The sequence below is a fragment of the Diabrotica undecimpunctata genome, chromosome 9, assembly GCF_040954645.1.
Source record: "Diabrotica undecimpunctata isolate CICGRU chromosome 9, icDiaUnde3, whole genome shotgun sequence".
NCBI lineage: Eukaryota > Metazoa > Arthropoda > Insecta > Coleoptera > Chrysomelidae > Diabrotica > Diabrotica undecimpunctata.
In genome coordinates this window covers 101,140,891-101,163,365 of record NC_092811.1, presented here as the reverse complement: position 1 = coordinate 101,163,365, position 22,475 = coordinate 101,140,891, and the positions used below count along the sequence as shown (strand labels likewise).

The window sequence follows — 22,475 nt, the reverse complement described above, 5'->3', positions numbered from 1 at the left end:
CAAGCAAGATATTTAGAAATAGTATCGGCGTGCATAAAAAATGTAGGTAATATTTAGTACTATTACATCATATCAACAAGTAATTTTTTTTATATTAACAAAAATAGACATGCTGCTAAATTAATGATAATATAGTGGAAACATTGAAAGTTGAAATATAGGGAAAAATATTTGAAAAATTTAGAAATAAATAAATTAGAGACCGCTATCGATCCCCCATATATTGATACGGGATAGTGATGCGCATTCTTACCTGCCCGTGAGGTGAACTCAACGATATAATAATAATATGGAACATGTTCATATTTTTACATGTAGCTAATAAACGACGTCACATTACTAGCTACAATGTCCGACGTGAATTTGACAGTTGATTAACGTGAAAATAGTTATCTCCGATATTTTAATGCTAAACGGGTAACATTATGTGCTATAGTTAATAATTTAATGTGTTCTTTTTGGTAATTCAATAAATTCAATAAATTTTTAATATTTTGCAGACCATTGTTGTTGGAAGTATTAAGTACGAGTTGTATCAATATCAGTGAATATTTTCGTACACCACTGACATTCCGGAAACAAGAGTCGGCCATTGTTACTAGCTACTTTGGACGCAAGTATTTATTCATAGGTTTCATCCTTAGTATATTTGATCGTTTGATGAACTTGATGCTGATCATCCGGTACTTCCTGCTAGATAACAAACGAGGCTCTGACGTCCGTGTGATTTCCGGTATAATAAATTTCCCACTTAAGCCGCGTTTACACGATGACAATTGGCGAGACAATTGTCAGAAGACAACTGACTGGCATGAAATTATTGTCTTCGTCTAAACACTTCAGGCCAATTACCTTGCCAACTGCCCTCACAATTGGCCCAAAATTCAGTTGTCTCCGGGAGTAGACTGAGAACAATGAGCTGCGCCCAGTGAGCCCCCCCACCATTCGAAATCTCAATTGTCACGACAATTGGCGCCGTGTGAACGGTGTAGGCCAGTAGTGCTGTCTTGTTTTTTGCCAGTTCCCTCACCGGACACCACAGATGACGAGCAGTCGGCCACGTTTTAGCTGTCTACTGCCATGGCAATAGTTGGCTCCGTTTAAACATCTTCTCGTTCAACTGGACTGGCCTCCGACAATCCGCAACCACTTGATGACAATTGTCTCGCCAATTGTCATCGTGTAAACACGGCTTTACTAAACAATTTCAGATGGAAGAGTCGGTAAGTGGGAGGACACCTTCTTGTCCTAGAAATGGAAAATTACTTCTAAAGGCGGACGAACCAGAAATGGTTAACGGAATGGAGATGCATAGGGTAACCGGAAACAAACGCAATAAAGGCTCAAAGACCATATCTAGGTAATCTTCATGACTAACAAAAATATAACCAAACACTCTAATGATCATGAAACTCGAAAAACAAGATCCGACAAAGGGGAAAAATCAGGTCGCATAATGCAGTAAAAGAAGTGAAAAGCCTTAAGACTGAACCAGCGACGTCCAATGGCTTTATTTAGGAAAGATAAAAATTAACAATAAAACAATATATTTTTCAGGAAATCAAGACAATTCACACGGACATAGTGCTGGTATAACACTAAACAAAAACGTTGACGAAGCAGTAGTAAATTTAATCCCATGCTCAAACAGAATTATACTCATACGATTAAACCAGAACAAACCCAAAATAAACATATAAAAGTTTATGCTCCAACTGCGGACAAACTAGAGAGCTATATTGACACTTTCTACAAAGACATAATCATCATCATCAGTTGGCGTTACAGCCAGTGGCGGACTAAGACTAAAGCGGGCCCTAGGCAACATTGTAATTGCGGACCTATTTTTCAGTCATGACACATACTTTGCGTTTGGTAGTTTAGTTTTAAAGCATATAGTATATAGTTCCATTTATTTATCGGATTCCAAGAAAAAAATAATAATATACACGTACGAAAATTAAATAAACATGTTTATTAAAACAAACACTAATACTTGAAACAAATATACCCAGATTGGTTAGTTATATTGCCTTTTTTCTCACTGCATTCTGCAAACCCTTCAATTAGTTTGTCATAATTATTAGAGTTATTTAATAACTCTTTTTATATAAAGTAATGATAAACTATTTAATGTGTGTTGACCTAATCTTCTAAGTCATCTTAAATTTTTTTTATTCTGGCCATTACTGAGAATGATCTTTCACTGCTTGCATTGCTTATTGGAAGGGTTAATCAAATAATCAGAATTGTGTTTAAAATTTTGAATGTTACAGTAATATTATTTTCCTGAATAAATGACTACAACGATACAGGCTAAATAATATTTTCTTTACTTATAAAAGTCTTAAATTGTAATACTTCATTTTTCAGTTCTGGTAGGTTTAAATCGTGTTCATATAATTTTAATTCCTCTATTGAAGAGTCTCTAACATCACTATCATGAAAAATTGTTTTAAATTTATTGTTAATATTTTTATATTCCTCAGATATTTATGCGATCAGTAAAGACTCGCACACAACAAAAATATTAGCTTTGAAATTTTGTTTGTCACTTCATCACCGCATCTTCACTGCATCTTTAACTTTTTCTGCTTTTTTTGAATCCTGCTCTATTTAGGTATTGATATTTTTGTTGAAGTCTTGTTTGAAGCATTTATTTTCTCTAAAATCTTTTCCCATATAGGGAATATATTTCCCATATAGTAACAGTACATACTCAAATGTATCAAGTTTTTTTTATGTGATTTGGCTGCTTGGGAACTTTTTAATGGTTTTTCATCTTTGTTTAAGGAAAAATGACGTAAACAATGTTTAATTTCTTCATAATTTTCCTTTAAATATTTCATAGCACCGGAACGAGCAGACCACCTGGTGTCACAAATAGGTTTAATTCTTAAGTGTTTGTCATTACAAAATGTTTGTAATGCATTAAACCTATGTGTAGAAATTAAAAAAATATGTACAATTCTTGAACGATATTGAAAAAAGTGTAAATTTTCATTTTCCATGAAAATTTCAGCAGCGTTTCCAATTAAATTTATTCTGGATTGGAGTCCCTTATATTTACCCGACATATCTACCGCATTATCATAACTCTGTTCCCGACAGTTAGTGAGGGAGTAAATGTGGTCACTGGAGTTTTCATTCTCTGACAATTTTTTTATGTACATCTTTTCATTCATGATAAGCACGGGAAATGTTCGTCTAACCTTATCGACTTTATCAATCAAAGATTCGGTATAATTTAGACACGTTTCAGCAATAAATATGAATATTACGTTTTTCTTGTTAATAAAATAAAAAATTAATTATAAAAATTAAAAAATTAAAAACCTAATTTTTGGGCACCAAAAATTACGGGCCGTAGGCCTTAGTCCGCCTCTGGTTACAGCCCTTCGTGAGTCCTGGCCTGTCTCAAAACATTCTTCCATCCTTTGCTGCCGAGTGTCTGTCTTCTCCATCCCCTTACTCCAATTTCCATTAAATCGTCCTGTACATTGTAGCGAAATAAATGCCCTCAATTGGGTAACAATGGAAATAGCTACCACGGTTGGGCTAGGGAGAAGTGTGCCTAATGAAAGATGGAAAATGCTCTGATCATTGGCAACACGGCTACACAAATAAGGATATTACGGTCCTGATTTCAGTCTGATGGATGTGTCTTGGTCGGGGTTCGACAGAGCTAGACTACAAGAGATTCACGAGTGATTTTCAACATAAAAATACGCAAGCTTAGATGTTTAAACATATTTAATTTCCAACGATACGGTATAGAGACAGCCACTCTGACTAAAGCGATGGTGAGAAAAGTGCAAATTTTCAAGTTCTTTACATAGACAGAGTCACGAATGAAGAAGTCTTGCGAAGACTTTTACAATAAATAAAACTGAATAATGAAATAAAGATATTTGACCACATGATGGGAGTTCCTTGGTTACATGATAAGACGAGCAAAATACCAGCTTCTGCAGAATATTATGCAGAGAAATATTTTAGAAAGGCGTAGTGGTGGAAGGCGACGAATGTGATGGTTCCGCAATCTCAGAGAGTAGTTTAATTGCTCGTTTAACTAGATTTATAAATCAGCAGTGAACAGAGTTCAAATAATCTTGATGATCGCCAACTTTCGAAAGAAGACGACACATTAAGAAGAAGAAAGAGATTTCGTCTCTTATTCGGCTTGACTGTTGAAATCCCTTATTTCTTATTTATTTAATATTTATTTCTTCTCCTGCTGATTAGATTGCAAACGATAACTTTTCCCAAAACTCACCTTTGCTTTGTGTTTTATTATCTTCGTTGGGTCCATATACTACTACAATAGTTTCATCACAGCTACTCTCTTTATCATTTATCTCTGTTAGTAATATTCTCTCTGGTCATCCTTCCAAAGGTATATCCATTTTCCAGGTTTTTATGTAACATACAACCTACTTATGCAGCTGTTATTTTGTTTTCTAATACTTCTAGTAATATTGATAATGGAGAAAGCCATACACGATAATATAAACAAGTAAAATTTGTTAATGCAACGTGCTTATCCCAAAATGTTGACATATAATTATTTTAGTAGACTAGATTAATATTACAAAAGATTTTATTAGGTCAAAGAGCAGAAGTTTCCAAATATTTCATATTTCAATGAAGAAATTTTGACTTAGTTTACACAATACCAATTTATTCTTAAAATAGCAAAACTGATGATTTTTACGTAAGCAATGCCGTATGAGGTAATTAATATTTTTTAAAAGTTTAAATTGGATTCTAAGAAAAGTTCAGAGGTGACATAAAGTACAATGGTTATATTTTATTATTATTGACATCTAAACAATTGTTTAAATAATGTTTTTTAATACTTTTTAATTGTTTTTTAGAAAGAATAATGGTATCTTTGTTTTTACAGATGAGCAGTAAAATTATTTAATTTTTTTTTGGTAAAAACAGAGATAAACAATTAAAACTACATAGTGTTTACATTTTAATGAGTCTATAATATATCAGATTGGAAAATAGTATAGAAAAAGTAACGATTCGTTGTTCTCTCTTTCCATAATAAAGTTGATAGATTCTTCTAGAACCTTTATATTATTAATTAGAAATCTATAGATACAATTTGTCCAATCCATGTTTTTTTATTTCTAATAATGTAATGTGAATGTACTATTCACAGTAAACCAAACTACTAGGAAGTAGTCTTAAGACACTGATTCACTTTGTAAATCGATGGCACCGTGCTCAGTCATTGTAGATGACATTGTAGATGGGCAGGGTTGTTTAGGAAAGTAGGGAATACGCAAAAGATATACACAAAAAAGAAAAAGTTTTCACAAGAACTGGACACACCACTGTTTTTAAATATTTATATTAAAAAAAAACAGAAAAGGGGTGCTGATGATATCAAAAGAAAGACTAAATGAAAGAACCGATATAGCTGTTAAAAAGGAAGGAAAATACAGTCTTCTTCTTATAGTGCCTATCCGTTATCGAATGTTGGTAATCATTTTGGCAATGATAATTTTTTATTTGTTGCTGCTCGGAATAGTCTCGTGGTGGATGTTGCAAATCAGGCTCAGGATATATAGCTGCGCCTAATTATCTTGACTTTTGTTTTTTGGTGTTACCTTCGAGGTCATATTTCTTACTAATTTCAGCTACTTTGTCTATTAAAAACTGCAATTCTTGAGCAGTGTCGGCAAAAATGACCGTATTATCGGCATATCTGAAATTGTTTACTCGTTCACCGTTTAATAATATTGCTCTTTCCGTATATTCTAGGGCTTATTGGAAAATTGTCTCATATCAGGGGTGACAATATAAATCCTTGTCGAACACCTCGTAGAATTTTCACTTACCCTGTTTTCTCGTTGTTAACTTTAATAAAAGCTGATTTATTTTAATATATATTTATGATTATAGGCAGGTCCTTGCCGTCAATTCCATCCTTCAGGACTTCCAAAATATTTTGGCGTTGAACTTTGTTAAATGCCTTGTAATAATCGATGTAGCCGGTATATACATTACAGTTCATATCTCTACATCTTTGGAATTGCAATTGTTTGCTAAATAGACCCTTGTTCCTAGACCTTTCATAAATCCAAATTGTGTTGGTGATACTTCGATGTATGATTTTCAAAACAAGTTTGAACAACTCATGAGATATATTGTGCTGTAATCACTACACTATTCGACCCCTTGCTTTTATGGCAATTCTACAAATTTTGATCTTAACCACTCTCTGGGTCTATTTCCAGGTGTTTTGGGTGTTATAATAGCTCATTGAAAATGACTAGTTAATTCTTTCCTGAAGTTATCATCGAAGAATTTAGTAATCTCTAACTGAACTTCATCTGGACCGGAAGCTTTTCCATCTTTAAGGAACATTATTGCTGCCTCCACTGTTAACTGTTATGTTGTTCGTTATTTCTTGTTCTGGTCTTAGACGTGGAAAAAATTCTTTTATGTAATTTTCCCATGTTAATTGGACTTGTTTTTGAGTTTTGTTCTTTTGCTTCTCTGATTTTCAGTAAATGTTTGGATGGGAGTAATAGACATAAATTTAATACGCCCCATTTCTTTAATGCACAGTTGGCAGGTGCTATGTACTTAGATTCCTTACAGTATTTCCTAAGTATTTTTATCCACAGCCACGTAAATGGCCACCTAGATCACCCGATAATAACCCTGTCGACTATTTCAGTTGGATTTATCAAGAAAGAAATCGTTTATCGAGAAGATATAAATACACAAGAAGAACTAATTGACAAAATTCTTGTAACATTATTAGAAATGATGATTATCTGATGTTAACAGCAGACACAGAAAATATGGAAAGATTTATCCAAGGAAAAAAAGAAGACGGAGATTGAGAAGAAGTAGAAGGCCAAAGATCACGAGGAAGATCCAAAATACGATGGATCGACCAAATTACAGGGTAATGCAAAAGACCTATGCATAAGTTAAAAGAAATGACCAGAGGCAGAGTTCTTTGGAGTCGGACAATACACTACATCATAATGACCACTTACACTCCCTTTGTGAGTTAGTTAGGACTGAAGAGAGAGACCTTAACCCCGACATAGTCAGACAAAGACGTTGTACTCGTATTATAGAAACAGGTGGATTTTACTTAGAAAATTTGCCACAAATCTTAACAATTTTATCTTTAGTTTTCCTTACGCTCTGTTATTTTTATTTATTACGATTATACGTAACCGCAACAATTTTGGATATGGACGCTAATGAGCCGGACGTGCTGAAATTGACCATGGGAAAAATGATAGAGGAAACCTTACATGTATAGGGATTAAATCAGCTCTTTTGATAGGAGAGAGAACACGTCTGCTGCAGCTATAAAACCAAGAAGGAAAGTAGAAGCTAACGAGAAATAACAGAAAATTAAACGACTTTGAAGACGAAAAGATTTACATAAATGATGACTTGACAACAACAGAAAATAATGCAAGAGGAAATAAAGAAAAGCACAAGAGGTCCGAAGAGAACGTAAAACAGTAAAAAGGGGGGTTTGGAAGGTTACAATAGAGGGCAGAGTATGAAGATAGAACCAAACAGAAGGGGAGCTAGACCCACCAGCAAACTAGAGTCGATCAGCAGGGATGGATCAAAGGATAATGGAACTATGGCAATGAACGAAGACATGGAGCGATTATTAATAGAGAAAACAAGGAAAAATGAATGTCATCCAAGTACAATCAGGAGAGGTTCCTGGAACCTGAGAAGTACTTATGAAGCAGACGCTCTAAAACATATAGTGTCAGTGATGAAACAATACAAAGTGGATATTCTGGTAACGCAAGAAACGAAACAAAAGGTAATGTAACAATGATAGACATTTAGAGATAGAGGCAACTGTATGTCCCTCCCATTCATAAAAAGGGAGATAAAGTAGTGTGCGCAAACTACAGGGGTATTACTCTACTGGGTGTAACATAGAACGTACTCGCCAGTAAAAAAACTGGAAAGACACTTAAACGAGCAGGTTGATGAATACCAGGGAAGATTCAAAAAGAGCAGATCCACCGTAAATCAAATATTCGTGTTAAAAATAATTTGGAGCAGTACGTACGAGCAGCAGTTAAAGCTAAACCTTCCTCTTTATAGATTTCAAACAAGCTTACGATTCTATGATAAGAAGGCGCCTGTACCATACTCTAAGAGTACTTACAATTCCGGAAAAGATAATCACACTAGTAAAAATGATCTTAATGAAGATCGACAACAGAGTAAGGATAAAAGGAAGCCTATCAGGAAAATTTGAAGTCATAAGGAAACTAAAGCAGGGAGATCCGCTGTCTATAATACTCTTCAATTTCTTGCTAGAGGCAATAATGAGAGAGAGTGGAATACACCGAAAGGTATGATTTATGATAACGGAAGCCAGGCCTGGCCTCTGCAGACTATGTGGTGTTACCAAAAGGAAACTGCTGAGGATTTTTAAACTCTTTGAAACGAAGGCTAAATAGTATGGGCTGATTATTAATGAGGAAAAAAAGTTTATGGAAATGGGACAGGCCATATATGAAGGCAAATAACTAAAGACTACCACAAACAACAAAAATTGTGACGGAGTTTAAGTATCTATGAGTACAAGTAAAAGAGGGAAGAAAGCCAAGAAATTGAGAAGCGGATTTTGAGAGGAAGGAAGACGGTCGGAGCTCTAAACAAACTACTTAGCGCAAAAAAATATCTCTGGAGGGACAAAATTGAGTCTATACCGAACAGTGATCCAACCCACGGTCCTCATGGGTTATTAACAAAAATCGAGAAAATATGCTGAACATATGGGAACGAAGTGTTTTAAGAAAGATATTCGAGGAAGTAAAAAATTATGAAGACTTTTGGAGTAGACAAAGAAATAAAGAGATCGGAAACCTGTACGGGAAACCAGAAAATAGATCGTCAACACAAAGAGACTTAGATGGTTATGCGAGAATGGCAGATGGAAGATGGTTAAAGTACTCGATGCTGAGACGGAAAGGAAAGCTGCGGCCGTGGATAAATGAAAATGGAAGAAAACATTGGAAAAATTTCCAAGCCATGGGACTCTAGAGCCTATTGAAAATATCAACCACATGAAAAAATTTGTAAAATGATATTGTAAGAAATCGTATTTGCAACAATTTCAGTCCATACCATTTTTGTCGAAAAGTGCGTTTTTGTTTGATAAATGGCGAGGATATTGAGCAAAAATGGTTATCCTTTTTCATTTTTAAATTCAAGATGGCGGCTAACGTAACAGTTGGATTCAGTCGCGATTTTAAATTTAAACTACTATTCATTAATAATTGCTATATCAAATACCACTTTTACTTAATTTTTACAAAAATTATGGTGCCATATGTTTATTTCTATATTTACATATTAGTATGACTCCAGGTGAAACAGAAGTGAAACAACTTATAACAGGCTCATAGTACGCGTCGACAGAACTAGTCTGCTGCGGATAGTATGAGCCTACAGGACTGTGTTAGCGCTTTTTTTACATCTTTAAAGAGAAGAAGGAAAATCTGCATACAGAAACCTGTGACTGGCACAGCAAGTGTTGCGAAGGGGGTCACACCCTCCCCATATTCGCAGTTAAAGACCCCGTCATATGTCAGGTTCCACAGAGCTGGACCCAGGAGGGAGCCCTGCGGGACTCCAGCCGTTTCATCCACCATCACACCATTTTTCACCAAAATCTTCCTCTCAGAAAGATAATCAGCGACCACAGGACTGTGTCAGTTGCCGCTCTGTAGGTGATCACTGGCTGTTTTTCTTTACATGTGCTGGCAGGTAAAAGGGCCAGTATTCATAGTCATAGGCGATGGAACACTGGAGAGCGAGAGATGACTGAGATAAGGCTGGCTGAGAGATTAGTTTCAATCGGCCAGTGGCAGCAAGACTGGAATGCAACACGTGATGTGGCGGAGTAGACGAAGTCACTAATCCTGAACCTTGGAAGCTGGGTGAAGACAGGCAGTAGGATTATTATCTGACGCAAATGCTCCAAGTCTATGGCTGCTTCCTTAGCTACCTTTTCAGGTTTAGGAGGACATAGTCCGATGAGTGCCTTTACTGTGGTCTCTCGGATACTGTGACATACACGATATTGGAGTGTGAGCGTTGGACGAATGAAAGAGAAAATTTTAAAATATAGTGTAACTACAGAATGTTTGATTCCATGAGAGAAATAGTGGAGAAAATGATGAGGGATGAGTGGTGGTGGACACAGATCCACAAATTAATCAGTGAGCTGCTCTCTTCATTAGAACGAAAAGAGAGGGAACTCACAATAGAATTTTAAAACAAGCGCGTAGTATCTCGGTAGGGTTCGGACTGTCGCAAGCCGAAATAGGAGCAAATAAGAGACAAACGACGCGAGAGACATGGCAGCCTCGCTAAAGCAGGGGGTTGAAAGTCTTTGGTAGTTCGTGTGAGTGTGGTTTCCCCGATGAATGTGTGGGAAAAAGAATGGGAATCGGGTGATAGCGGGGCATCAGGAGAGATGTTTTGCCTTAACCAGCCCATTCATCCTGATGTCTGGAGTGACAGAGGAGAGGTTTTTAGTTGGACGCCGACCGTCTCGGAGTTGTGACGGGACGAAGTGTCAAAGGTCTAAGTCCCTCAGGCATCTCGTCCTGGCACAATTTCGTTAGGGTATTAGGAACCCAACACTATCTGTGTGAGTCACAGGTGACTGTATACAGATTTTCGTTCTTCTCTTTAAAGATGTAAAAAAAAGGTGAAACAGAAGTAGATATCAACTTTGTTATTTTTTGTTGAATACCCTGTATATTTTATTTTTATAATCTGTATATATAGAACCATATATAGAACTATGGATATATTTTGAATAAGGTGCTATATCTCGAAAATCGATTTTTTTTTTTAATTTAAATGATTAACAAGCAATTGGTCTTCGTAAGTCCTCGGTCGTCACCCAACGTGAACGAAAGTAGATCCAGAAGTCGATATTTAAACTCTTCGTGTAACTTTGCGTCGGTTGATATACAATTTCACTAATTTTGAGTCATTTTTACCAAACTTAGCGGCATACCTTTTTAACCGGAACTAATATAAAAACCGGAAGTATGTATTTGTTCTCATCTTGCTAAGACGCGTCAAATAATATATCGCTTGTGCTATTTCGGCGACTTTAAAATAGTACTTGAGGTTAAAACTTTCTAACCGGAAGTCCAAGGTCAAATTTTTCACATTTAACACCATCTTTGGGCTATGAGCTCTCATTCGACTCATCATTTGTCATTCTATCTGTTCTAACAACGGAGGAGTTATGTTCATGGACAGACAGACGGACAGACAGACACACATGGATATTTTAAGGTTTTCACCATTTATTTAATGTTGTAAAAAGGGTGAAAATTCAGAATGTCTTGTAATGTCTTTATATCTTTATATTTTTGTAGTATACATTGCAAAAAAGGACCGTACCTATTCAAAAAACAAAACAAGTTAGCTTTTGCAAAACTGACTTGACGTAGCGCTCGTTATCGAACTTTTTTTCTGAATTGGAATAAGGACAATAACAATATTATCAAAAATTTATGATGAGAATAATATCAAAATTTCGTAAGAAAATTAAATGTTGTTTTGATTTATCTCTGTATCTGGGGAAGTTGTGAATGAAGGAAGATATAAAGAAAGAGCGGCGTTATCGTTACAGTTAGTTCACAACAGTGCTCACTGAAGAGAAGTTATTAGAATATTTCAAGTTTATTTAAAACATTTTCCAAGATGATGGGGCCAATGTCTCAACCCACTAACATTATAAATCCTAATGAAAAGAAAAACGTGGAGATGCCGATGGGAAGTCCACCTGATATAGTAAGTTTATTAATTTGTAATAATTATAAATAATTATTTTATATTTTTGAGTTAAATATTACACAAAAAAATGTTGGGCATCTATGTTTTTATTTATTTAATGTGGATTTTTTTTTGTATTGAAGCCTTAATTGATATTTGCTATTTATTTTGTACAATTTTGTTAAAATATCTACATTTTTAATTCGTAAACTAGAAACATTCTTAAGTTTGTTCTCCTTCTTTCTTCGTGTAAAGATATTTTACCTGTTTTAATATACATACAGTATAATTATCATTATAGCATTTAAACTACATCAGCTGTTGTACAATTTTTCCCTTTACCTATAACTTGCATTTCTCTTCATCATTTCAACTTTTCTAGCAGTAAGTTAAATTCGTGATGCATTTTTTATATATTGTCTTTGCTTTGTGTCATTTTTCTTCCTTTGCATTTACTTTTTCATTTAAATAGTTGTGCTTTATGGGACCTCTTTTTGGTCACGTAGACCTAATTTCGATACTTTCTATACTGCGACCTGATAGATTTTTTGTATATATCCTACATCTTTGTTTAGTTCAACAGGTCTTGTCAGGCTTGTAAGAAAGGGGAATTTGTTTAGGAGAGATATGTATTCCTGGTCAGGTTCTAAAAAGAGCTTTTTCAATTACTTGTGGCATTTAACGAATAATTGACCAACATTTGTAGATATTATGTATGTCCATTTCCTCTGTATTTCCTAGGGAATACGAATGAAATACATGTTGCTCTGTTTACTTTACCCACCTTTGTCGAAAGCCTTTTTCAGTTCCACAAAACATAAGTATACCAGTTTATTGTATCTCAGAGCTTTTTATTGCCTAGTTTTCGGTACATAATCTTCCAGATTAGTAAATTAATCTACTATAGTTTTTGGGCCTCCTCTTTCTTCTTTTATAAAGAAATGTATTGTAATGCTTGGTTTTGTAATGGTAGTTCGTACTGGTCGCATTTACTTGAAGAGCTTATTTGATATGCCATTTCCTTTCGTTATTCTACAAGTTTTTCAATACTTCTGCTACTTCTTTTTGTTTGTCAGTAGGTCATTTCTGGTGTAGGTGGCTCGTTTTCGTCTAGCACTTTCTTCAGTTAGGGTCTGGTAGGTAAGGTAATTTAAAAAAGTAACAAAATTTTACATTATATATAAAGGGACCTTGTCGGCCGTTTCAAATTTCAACCAGAAGTATCTTTTATGAATACTCTGCATCTATGTTTTTGGTTTTCGGATAGGCTTTAGCATTTGCTGGTCGTACTCATCTCACAGGACTAGCAACCAAAACCGAACATAAAAGCCCCTTCATCATGAGAAGACTTCGCGGTTCTTGGATGAGTATTAACAGAATTTAAAAATCCAATGTGACGTTATTAACTTGTGTGAGTTCAAATTACCTCTTCAATTATCGGAAATATTTTAAAGTTTCTCCTCCCATTATGGAATCACTGCATTTCCGACTTGCTCATAGTTAACATTTGGATAATACGACTAGGGGTTTAGAGAACAAGTCTGATAGGTGACCATTCCATTATTGCAATATGAATAGCATGCAATTAGTAAATACCCAACACGTGATAAAAAAACGCATCAAGTATTTCTCAGTCTCAGTCACTTTTTTTATTTGAAACAACCTTTCGAACTCTTAAATCACAAAAATACAATTTGCAATGCAAGATTTTCATAAACTTGGCGTATTATTTAGTCAGCAGTTTGCAGATCTCAATCTAATATTACTGCATGAATATGAATTATTTTTTGTTTATTTTAATGTTTTCTAATTTTGCCATTAATGACTTTCTACAATCAAATTTTATTTTTAAACACGGACTAGTTCTCATATAGTGACTACGTGACTCTTTGCTAGCTATTGTTTATGTTTATAGTGATAGCAGTATCAATCAATTTCCCAAGTTTCAACAATTTAGTTCATAAAAATATCGGATAAGTAGTTTAAAATCCATTACCAATTACAGCTTGCTTGTTTTCAGTTAGTAATCTCGATATTAAAAACAGGAAATGTTTCTTTCTCTTTTTGTAATGCAACATTTCTGCTTTTATGGTTCAGTTAAACGATAGCTTCTTGGGTTAGGACAGTTGTCGTTCAAGGATATCCACTTTTCGATTGATTGCTTCGTGAATATAAAAAAAAATGTTTTAATTATACAAACGATTATTAAAAAAATCATGATTTGTACCTTCAATGCTTAGCTATTATTTATATTTCAATTCTTATAATAGGTGAGCGGTTTAAAGAGATAATTTTTTTTTATCTCCTGGTAATTTATCAGAAAATGCTTTCTTTTTTGAAGAGAGAAAAACTATTTACTTCTCAAAAAAAAACAGGAAGACTTTACAGGACACTGAAATTACTAGCTCTCACATATAAATTAGAAACATTAACTCTAAACAAATTCGACGAGTCCTCTACTTATCTTCGAAATAAAGATACTATATTAATTTTTTATGAAAACGGAACATGGACGCGCAGATATGATACCTATGCGCACAAATATGATAAAAATAATTATAACTAAGCAACTGTAAGTACAATAAAACTGCAGACAAATGATCAGGTGGATAGACGGAGTGGCGCAACATGCCAAGAATATCGATGGTTCTAAGTGAAAAATCCAAGTACACAACAAAACACTGTGACGCAGGAAACTTAAGAAGGTCTAGGTCAAAAATATGGCTATTTGCCAAATATCGAGGCCAAGTAATTCAACTGTCAAATCGAATGCTACAAGCGCCACCTACTATTAAAAATAGTTTCTATTTTTAATAATCTTTTAAACCAGCTTTCCAAATTGTAATTGTGCAAATGTAAAATGTAATTTTTATTACCATCCATTGTGGCTTAATCACATATGAATATAATATTTAATGTAAATATGTCACAAGAAAATAGTTTCAGAACTTCACTAAAGATATTTCCTAAGATCATCCCACACTAGGTATATAGACATCCGTGTTTTAAGGATAATTACCATCTTCAATTTATTTTTATGTTTACGCAGTATTCCTGAGCTTTATTCTCTAGATCTTGGTATTTAGGTTGTCTGTGAGCTACTTTGAGTATAAACCCTCTGGTATGTTCTCTGTCGTCGGTTGTGTTGCAGGATTTCCCTAATATTATAAGTTATTTCTGGGTGGACTAGCTGTAAAATCTGACAATTCTGCTCACAGCCCTGGGTCCAGAAAAAGTTTGTGAAAATCCATGTTGTATTGTCATGTTGTTGTTCCTAACAATCAATGCGTAGCATTTCTATTTCATAAAACCTCACTCTCTATTTATGCCGTTGAAATCATACTGGTACCGCGCATAGCATTATTTCCTTGATGTGTGCCTAAAGGTAGGATTCCGATAACGACTGCAGACGGCAGATGTATCGAGTCCGAAGTCAATCCAAAAAACAAATAAGGTTGTGCATTACATAAAAAAATATGGATTACGGAAGAAGATGACGACGATTTGTTATTGTATTATTGCTTTAGGACAAATCCCACACAACCATTGTACTTAACTAGACTAGAAGAAGGCTCTTATGAAACATTGATCAAAAGATTTTACATATTCACTTTTTGGGCGATATACTTCCAAAAATTTTCGTTGAGGTGTGAATTTTTATAATTCGTATTTTTGCAGTCGAATAAACAGGGATATTTAGACACTAGATCAATAAAATAGTCACTTTTTTCGTTTGTCAATACTTCCATGTCGTCCAACTTCATGACGGCACTAACGGCAGTACTGTGTTTGTTTAAGTGTGTCGTCTGCCATCGGACGGCACAGCATCTGACGTTCTGCTGGGCAGAACTTGCAGCCAGATGTCGGATTCAGCCTCATATAAATTAATATTGCAAAGTAATGACGTCTGCCACAACTGCAACTGCAGTCGTTATCGGAATCGTACCTTTACACAGTCAAATCCATATTAGTACCCTTCGACGACGACGTAGGATACTAATGAGGATACTAGGAGGAAACAAATAATGAAAAGGTAATGTCAAAATTTGAAAACTCCTTTTCAAATGATTGAAATGATTGAAAAAAAGATGAACCTTTTCTCATGCATTTTTTTTAGTAATTTTATCATTATATTTGTCTAATTTATGGTTTCAAAGAACTGGTTCCTCTTCAATATCAGTTCAAGATAAAATCTTCCGTATTGAAATCCACATTAACTTACACACTTAACATTTAACAAATTATAAAAAAAAAGACACAAGAAGTGACTTGTGTGAACGCTTCGATTCAAAACAATACTCTGCTCAAAACAAAACGGTATCCAGTGGTCGGCCCGGTGGTGAAGGTGAGACAGACACTCAAAGTTGCTCTTCTACAATCGTTCATTTAAATCAATGCATGCTTTGCTGCCAGTGTCGGAAACCAGTCGCTTCGTCTGAAATAGTACTTAACAACCGTCCGTTATCTTCTGCGACGATTTTTAAGAAGTTTTTCTTTCACGATCTCTTTATTACTTAAATCCATTGCCTTTTTTGCCCCCCATTTATTTATAGATACCTGCAAAAAAATTGCTACCGCCATTAAAAACGTATTAACATTTTACGTTTATGTAATTATTTTATACTTTTCTATTATGAACGTCAATTTTTATAATGCTTGGTTGATTCACACTATAGGTATCCGTTGACCACTAATAATCTAGTTTCGTAGTAAACTGAGAAATTCTGATATATATACGCGTTATCTTCAGTGATTACCGTGATTATCTATATTCAGTAAAGCAAAGGGTTTTCCAAACACCCGCAACAGAACGGTTTCCATCTTTGGACTGATGCAATTTTCAAAGAATGTTACTTTAGATTTTTATTCCAGTTGGTAATTTGTAAAACCAATTAAAAATAACGTAAGTAGGCAATTTCACGAATAATTGCAGATTGAGGTATAAAAGGATATTAAATTATTTATTCTATTCAAACATAAAAGATATAGCTGTGATAGTGTTAACGGATAAATTATTTAATATGAAATATACTACGAGTATTGATGGGATTTTAGTGGATGCTGTAGTAGATGTAAGTGAATATTTTGATTTCAAACAACTGTAGAGTTGCCTTTTGGCAATTATAATATCTAATTTAAGGGTAAAATAAGGCCGGTTTCTTTGGTTTTCATTCAAATCCATTTTTTCTCATTCACATGGTATATTAAAAAAGTGGTTGATTCTTAACACTGTCTTAGTATTTTGGGCAATGAGTGCCTTTTTATATAAGTTTCCGAAGACCCTTAGTTGCATTATCAATATTTTTGTAATATTTTTGATGCAGTGTTTAAAATTATTTCAACTTTATGCAGATCCTCATTTCTGACTTCACCTTCTTCTAATGTAATGGCCATTATCGATTATTGAATAACATGTAAGCTACCATACTCACTATTATGTCTTCATTGACATCCGATCTACATAATGATAATGATATCATTGATGATAATGACTCTATCGACCTAGCTTATCTTTATTAGTCGGCTATCACTTATAGTGGCCTTACTTATAGTCCACGCTTCTCTATTATTGCGTATATTTCTTCATCTTAACTCATCATTGATAAATTTCCATGATGATATTATTATCAACATACATATCAATTATTCAAACCGAACGGTCACATCCAAGGATTTTTCAATAAAATATAATATCCAAATATTTAAAGTACGCTTATAATTTATCGAAACTTTTTAATTATATAAATAAAACATATCTTAAATGTATTAATTTGGATAATATTAATGATTTATTCAAGGATATTTTTCTTTTACTTCCTTTAAACTGACCTTGCCTCACTAAGTGAAATTAAATTCAACAAAATCTTTAGAAACGTAATATGTCCATCATATACCAATGCACACTATATAAAATGACGATAACCGATAGGAAGCCAGCATTACTAATTGAGTACAGAAGATTTTAAATGTGTTTAAAATAAAGAAAAACATCCTAATGTGGATCTCTTTGGTCTAAACGGGAAAAAACAACTGGATTGAGTCAAGCTTTAGACGTTGATCTAAGAAGAACATCAATTATTTTCCACTGAGCTTACTACTTTAGATCTACAAAGATTAGGGCACTACTTGGTAGACGTGATGCTTCAAGCTAGATAATAAGCTTTTAATTTCAATTTCCTTCAATGTAACTTTAGAATTTTTGAATAATAACAAAGTTAAATAAATATTTTTAGACAGAGCGAGACATCTAAGTATACCCTCTACAAATAAATTTTTATTTTATTTTAGCCCAAACTAATGCCCGGCGGCAACTACATCAGAATCGGTAAGGATTCAGCGCACAGCACTTGCATCGTCTTCGCACCCCCAGCTGAAGAAGTAGGAGTTCTTGCCAAATACTTGTCGATCTTCAAGAAACATGAAGTCAATCTATTACATATTGAATCTAGACCATCTTCGAAAACTCCGGACAATTACGAATTTATGGTAGAATGTGCTCCAACTGGAAACCTTGGAGCTGCAATTTCCGACATGAAAGACATCAGCGAATACTTACAGATTATTTCTAGAGACTACAGAGATAACAAAGGTAAGAGGAACAGAAAAAAATATTTTATCTTAAAGTAACTTACAATTTTTACATCACTTTCTAATATTGTACAATAAGAAATTTATTTTTAAACAATAGTTAACTTCGTTATTTGTAATATTCAGATACCGTTCCATGGTTTCCAAGACGTATAAGAGATCTTGACCGTTTTGCTAACCAGATTTTATCCTATGGCGCTGAGCTAGATGCTGATCATCCTGGTTTCACTGATCCCGTCTACAGAGCACGCAGGAAGTACTTTGCTGATATTGCCTTCAATTACAAGTAAGTATTTTATGTAAATTTTATTTTAACTATTTAAATACTTCGTAATCATCATAATAGAACTTCCGTAAATAATTCCATTATATCCGATCTTGAGTACCTTGAATCCAGTTGCGCTGGATGCGTTTGGTGTCTTCCGACCATCTTATTGAAGGGCGACCTCGATTACGATAAGCATTGTGTCTAGGTCTTCATTCTAAAATTTTCATAGTTCAGATTCCATCCATAACTTTGGCAACCTGGCCTGCCCAGTTGCATTCCAGCAATTCTTTTCACTGTGTCCGTAACAACACTAACTATTTAATTTGAAACTCTGTCTTTGTGAGATATGTTCAACATTGACCTCTCCATTAGTAAAGATCAATGTTTCTGCTCCATATGTTAGAACTGTGATCACATACTAATCAAAGACATTCGTTTTCAAGCAGATAGGAATATCTGATCTAAAGACTTCCTTCATTTTCTGTAAGTTGCCCATGTTATTCCTATTCTTCTGTTTAACTCTGTTGTTTAAATGTCTCTTTCTAATTTAATCTCGTGGCCCAGATACTTATAGGTATAAACTTGTTAAATTTGCGTGCCATTAATTGAAATGTTTTTGGTCAGTACAAGGTTGGTCATGTACTGTGTTTTGAAAAAGTTAATTTTAAGGTCAATTCATGTACAAGAGCTCTGAAGGTCTTAAAGAACTTGGCGGGCATGCTCTACCAGGTCTGCAATAAGGACTATGTGGTCTGCAAACCTAAATCCAAAACCGTAAATATTTAAGTATTCTAACTAACTACTGTAATTTTTGCAGACATGGTCAAAAACTCCCTCACGTAGATTACACCAAAGAAGAAACTGAAACATGGGGCAAAGTATTTAGACAACTGACAACTTTATATCCCACACATGCTTGCAAAGAACATAATCATGTTTTCCCCCTACTAGTCGAAAATTGCGGATACAGAGCAGACAACATTCCACAATTAGAAGACATCTCGAATTTCCTTAAAGGTGAGTTGTTATCAAGTTTTTTTTCAAAACTAATTTTGTATTAAAATCGAATAATTTTACTAAAGATGATGTTTTTTTCAGATTGCACTGGTTTCACGCTTAGACCTGTAGCAGGTCTGCTTTCTTCCAGAGATTTCTTAGCTGGACTAGCATTTAGAGTCTTTCACTCAACCCAATACATTAGACATCCCAGTAAACCTTACTACACACCAGAACCAGATGTTTGTCATGAGTTGTTAGGACACGTACCACTTTTTGCTGATCCAGAATTTGCACAGTTTTCACAAGAAATCGGACTAGCTTCCCTAGGAGCCCCCGATGACTACATTGAAAAGCTCGCAACCGTAAGTAATTTATTAATACAATGAGGTGTTTTAATAAAAAGTAATAGTGTTCATGGTATACCAATAACTTATTGGTATGTCTACCATAACTCAAATATAACGATTTATGCGGAGACGTCCAAAAAGTTTTGGGTTGTTTTAAAAGCAAGTTGAGGTTTTTTTAGCATCGAATTTATTCTATTATATGAATTAGTAGTTTAAAAATCTGCTTGAAATAACACAAATGAAGGTACTTCGTGGCATAGCTGAAAATACCCTTCTAGATAGTGAAACAAGTGGAAACATAAGGAATACATAGGGTAGGAGATGTTAACGGTTGGGCGCTAAACAGGAAAAAATACTGAAATAAACATATTGGTGCAATGGAACAAAGAAGAATAATGAGAATCGTTAAAGGGGTAGAGAAGAATGGGGCAACACCGAAAACTATGTAGCAACCATTTAAACATTGATGTAGGTGGATGAAGTTTAAACGGACGATTCACCTAGAATAAAGAAGGAAAAAGAAAAAGAATTTACCCTTTAGTTGCAAATTTTGAACCAGAACCAACTAGGGCAAAAAACGTTTTTTTTTTCATCGAAACGTTCGTCTTGATTACTAAAATACTAGTTGAAGAAGTTTCTGAAAATGAGAATAAAGGAACTAATGTACTTATCAGTCAGTATAGTATAATAACTGATGATGATTAGTATCATAAATGTTTATAATATGTATACTGTTGTTGTTATTTTGAAAACTAAATAAGTGATAAGATATTTGTAAATACGAACTATGAGACACAAGGTTATAGCTACAATATATGTTAAAATGGCACTTAACTTCAAGCATATCATTTTATTGATATTATTAAAAAATAATCTCTTAACACATTTTATCAACTAGTTCATGAACCGCTGACGTATAATGTGGTTTTTGTTTTTGAAATCGTTATCTTTCTTTTTGAGGAAATAACACCATTAGCCAATTCAATTGTTTCTATTATGTCACAAAAATGTATAAAAATAATTGATAAATAACATACATTATCAACTTTTGTATTGAGCAATTAGATTATTTCATCGAAAACAAAGAATATTTTTTATCCTTAAAATAATCTAATGGTGATGTATTATCATCATCATCATTCTCAGGGATACTTTCTTGGATACCTTCTTCTCTTGTATACCTTATTGTTAGTTGTTGCTCTGAAAAGCATCAGTGTCGTTTAACTCTAATGCCACAAATTGGTCGCTCTTCTTTTTCTTTGATGCGGTTGTAATCTACCATTATCTATCCTCACTAATTTATTCTTCGTAACCACATTAGTTGTCTAGAACTTTTAACTGTGTCTACAGTCGAGTTTATATTGGATTTTTTTGGATAATACATTTTTTTCGTGACCTCCTTATAAATAATTTAATTTTTTTTCAGTGTTTCTGGTTCACGGTCGAATTCGGCCTCTGTAGAGAAAATGGAGAACTCAAAGCCTATGGAGCAGGTCTTCTGTCCAGTTTTGGCGAACTTCAATACGCTTTAGAACTTAAATCAGAAATCAGACCCTTCGAACCGGTTAAGACGGCGGAACAAAAGTATCCAATCACCGAGTATCAGCCTGTGTACTACGTAGCAGAAAGCTTTGAAGATGCCAAAGAAAAGATGATGTAAGTATTTTGTTCTTAGAACTAGCAGATTTGAGGGACATCTCAAACAACTTCATTTTTTTCTGCATATTTAAGCTACGCCTTAACTGTATTCAATATTTACCTCATATCGTTGTAAATTTGGCTCTCGAATTTTTAAGTCAAACATAATATGACTATGCTTGTCCTCTTTTATAATATTAATTGATATTTTCTTTATTTCAGACGTTATGCAGCTACCATTCCAAGAGATTTCGGAGTTCGTTACAACGCTTACACCCAAAGTATAGAAGTATTGGATTCCAAACTTCAAGTTCAAAGACTGGTTAACAATATCGCCTCCGAAATATGTATCTTGACAGATTCTCTAAGAAAATTGTAATTTATCAAAATTACTTATGTTGACTACTTAGTTATAGTATTATTTATTTATCGAATTCGTCCAGTCTAATTAATTTATTGTTAAGCTTTAGTATTAGGTTTTCTACTTATGTTGTCTGTAGTTTTGTACTCAAAAAAATGTGATATTTAGAATATAATAAGAAATAAAAATTTCAATTTTTCTTAATTTTTTAATTTTACATAACCGATTTTAATAAACCTATAAGAATAACCCGTTTGCCCACATAAATCTAGTCATAGTACATAAAATCCGTCTCAACGTTCTCATTCCACGGTAGACCAAATATTGAAAAGTTTTTTGAGTATATTTTAACTCCCAACAAAGGTATACTTCTGGCGTTGTTAATTCGCGCAGAAGTATAATATATAATAATTATAACTTAAATGGTTTGGTGACAGTTTCTCAA

At 34.1% G+C, this 22,475-nt stretch overlaps 1 protein-coding gene across 2 annotated transcripts; it reads left to right on the top strand.

Moving 5' to 3' along the window:
* The first annotated feature begins 11,676 nt into the window (after positions 1 to 11,676).
* Hn (phenylalanine hydroxylase) lies at positions 11,677 to 22,229 on the top strand. 2 transcript variants are annotated; one of them, XM_072543909.1, is made up of 7 exons: positions 11,677 to 11,847; positions 18,118 to 18,418; positions 18,544 to 18,703; positions 19,503 to 19,702; positions 19,784 to 20,046; positions 21,458 to 21,687; positions 21,892 to 22,229. In XM_072543909.1, exons 1-7 carry the CDS (start codon positions 11,758 to 11,760, stop codon positions 22,046 to 22,048), a joined length of 1,401 nt encoding a protein of 466 aa, XP_072400010.1. In that variant the 5' UTR covers positions 11,677 to 11,757; the 3' UTR covers positions 22,049 to 22,229. The 2 variants fall into 2 exon arrangements, with proteins under 2 accessions (XP_072400010.1, XP_072400011.1); XM_072543910.1 differs by lacking the exon at positions 11,677 to 11,847 and adding an exon at positions 16,802 to 16,901.
* Positions 22,230 to 22,475: the final 246 nt, after the last annotated feature.

Excerpts from the sequence above, each read along its gene's own strand:
- Hn (XM_072543909.1), top strand. The coding sequence starts at position 11,758 with ATGATGGGGCCAATGTCTCAACCCACTAACATTATAAATCCTAATGAA. Across the intron at positions 11,848-18,117 it reads TGGGAAGTCCACCTGATATA|CCCAAACTAATGCCCGGCGG; the intron begins GTAAGTTTATTA and ends ATTTTATTTTAG. Across the intron at positions 21,688-21,891 it reads GATGCCAAAGAAAAGATGAT|ACGTTATGCAGCTACCATTC; the intron begins GTAAGTATTTTG and ends TCTTTATTTCAG.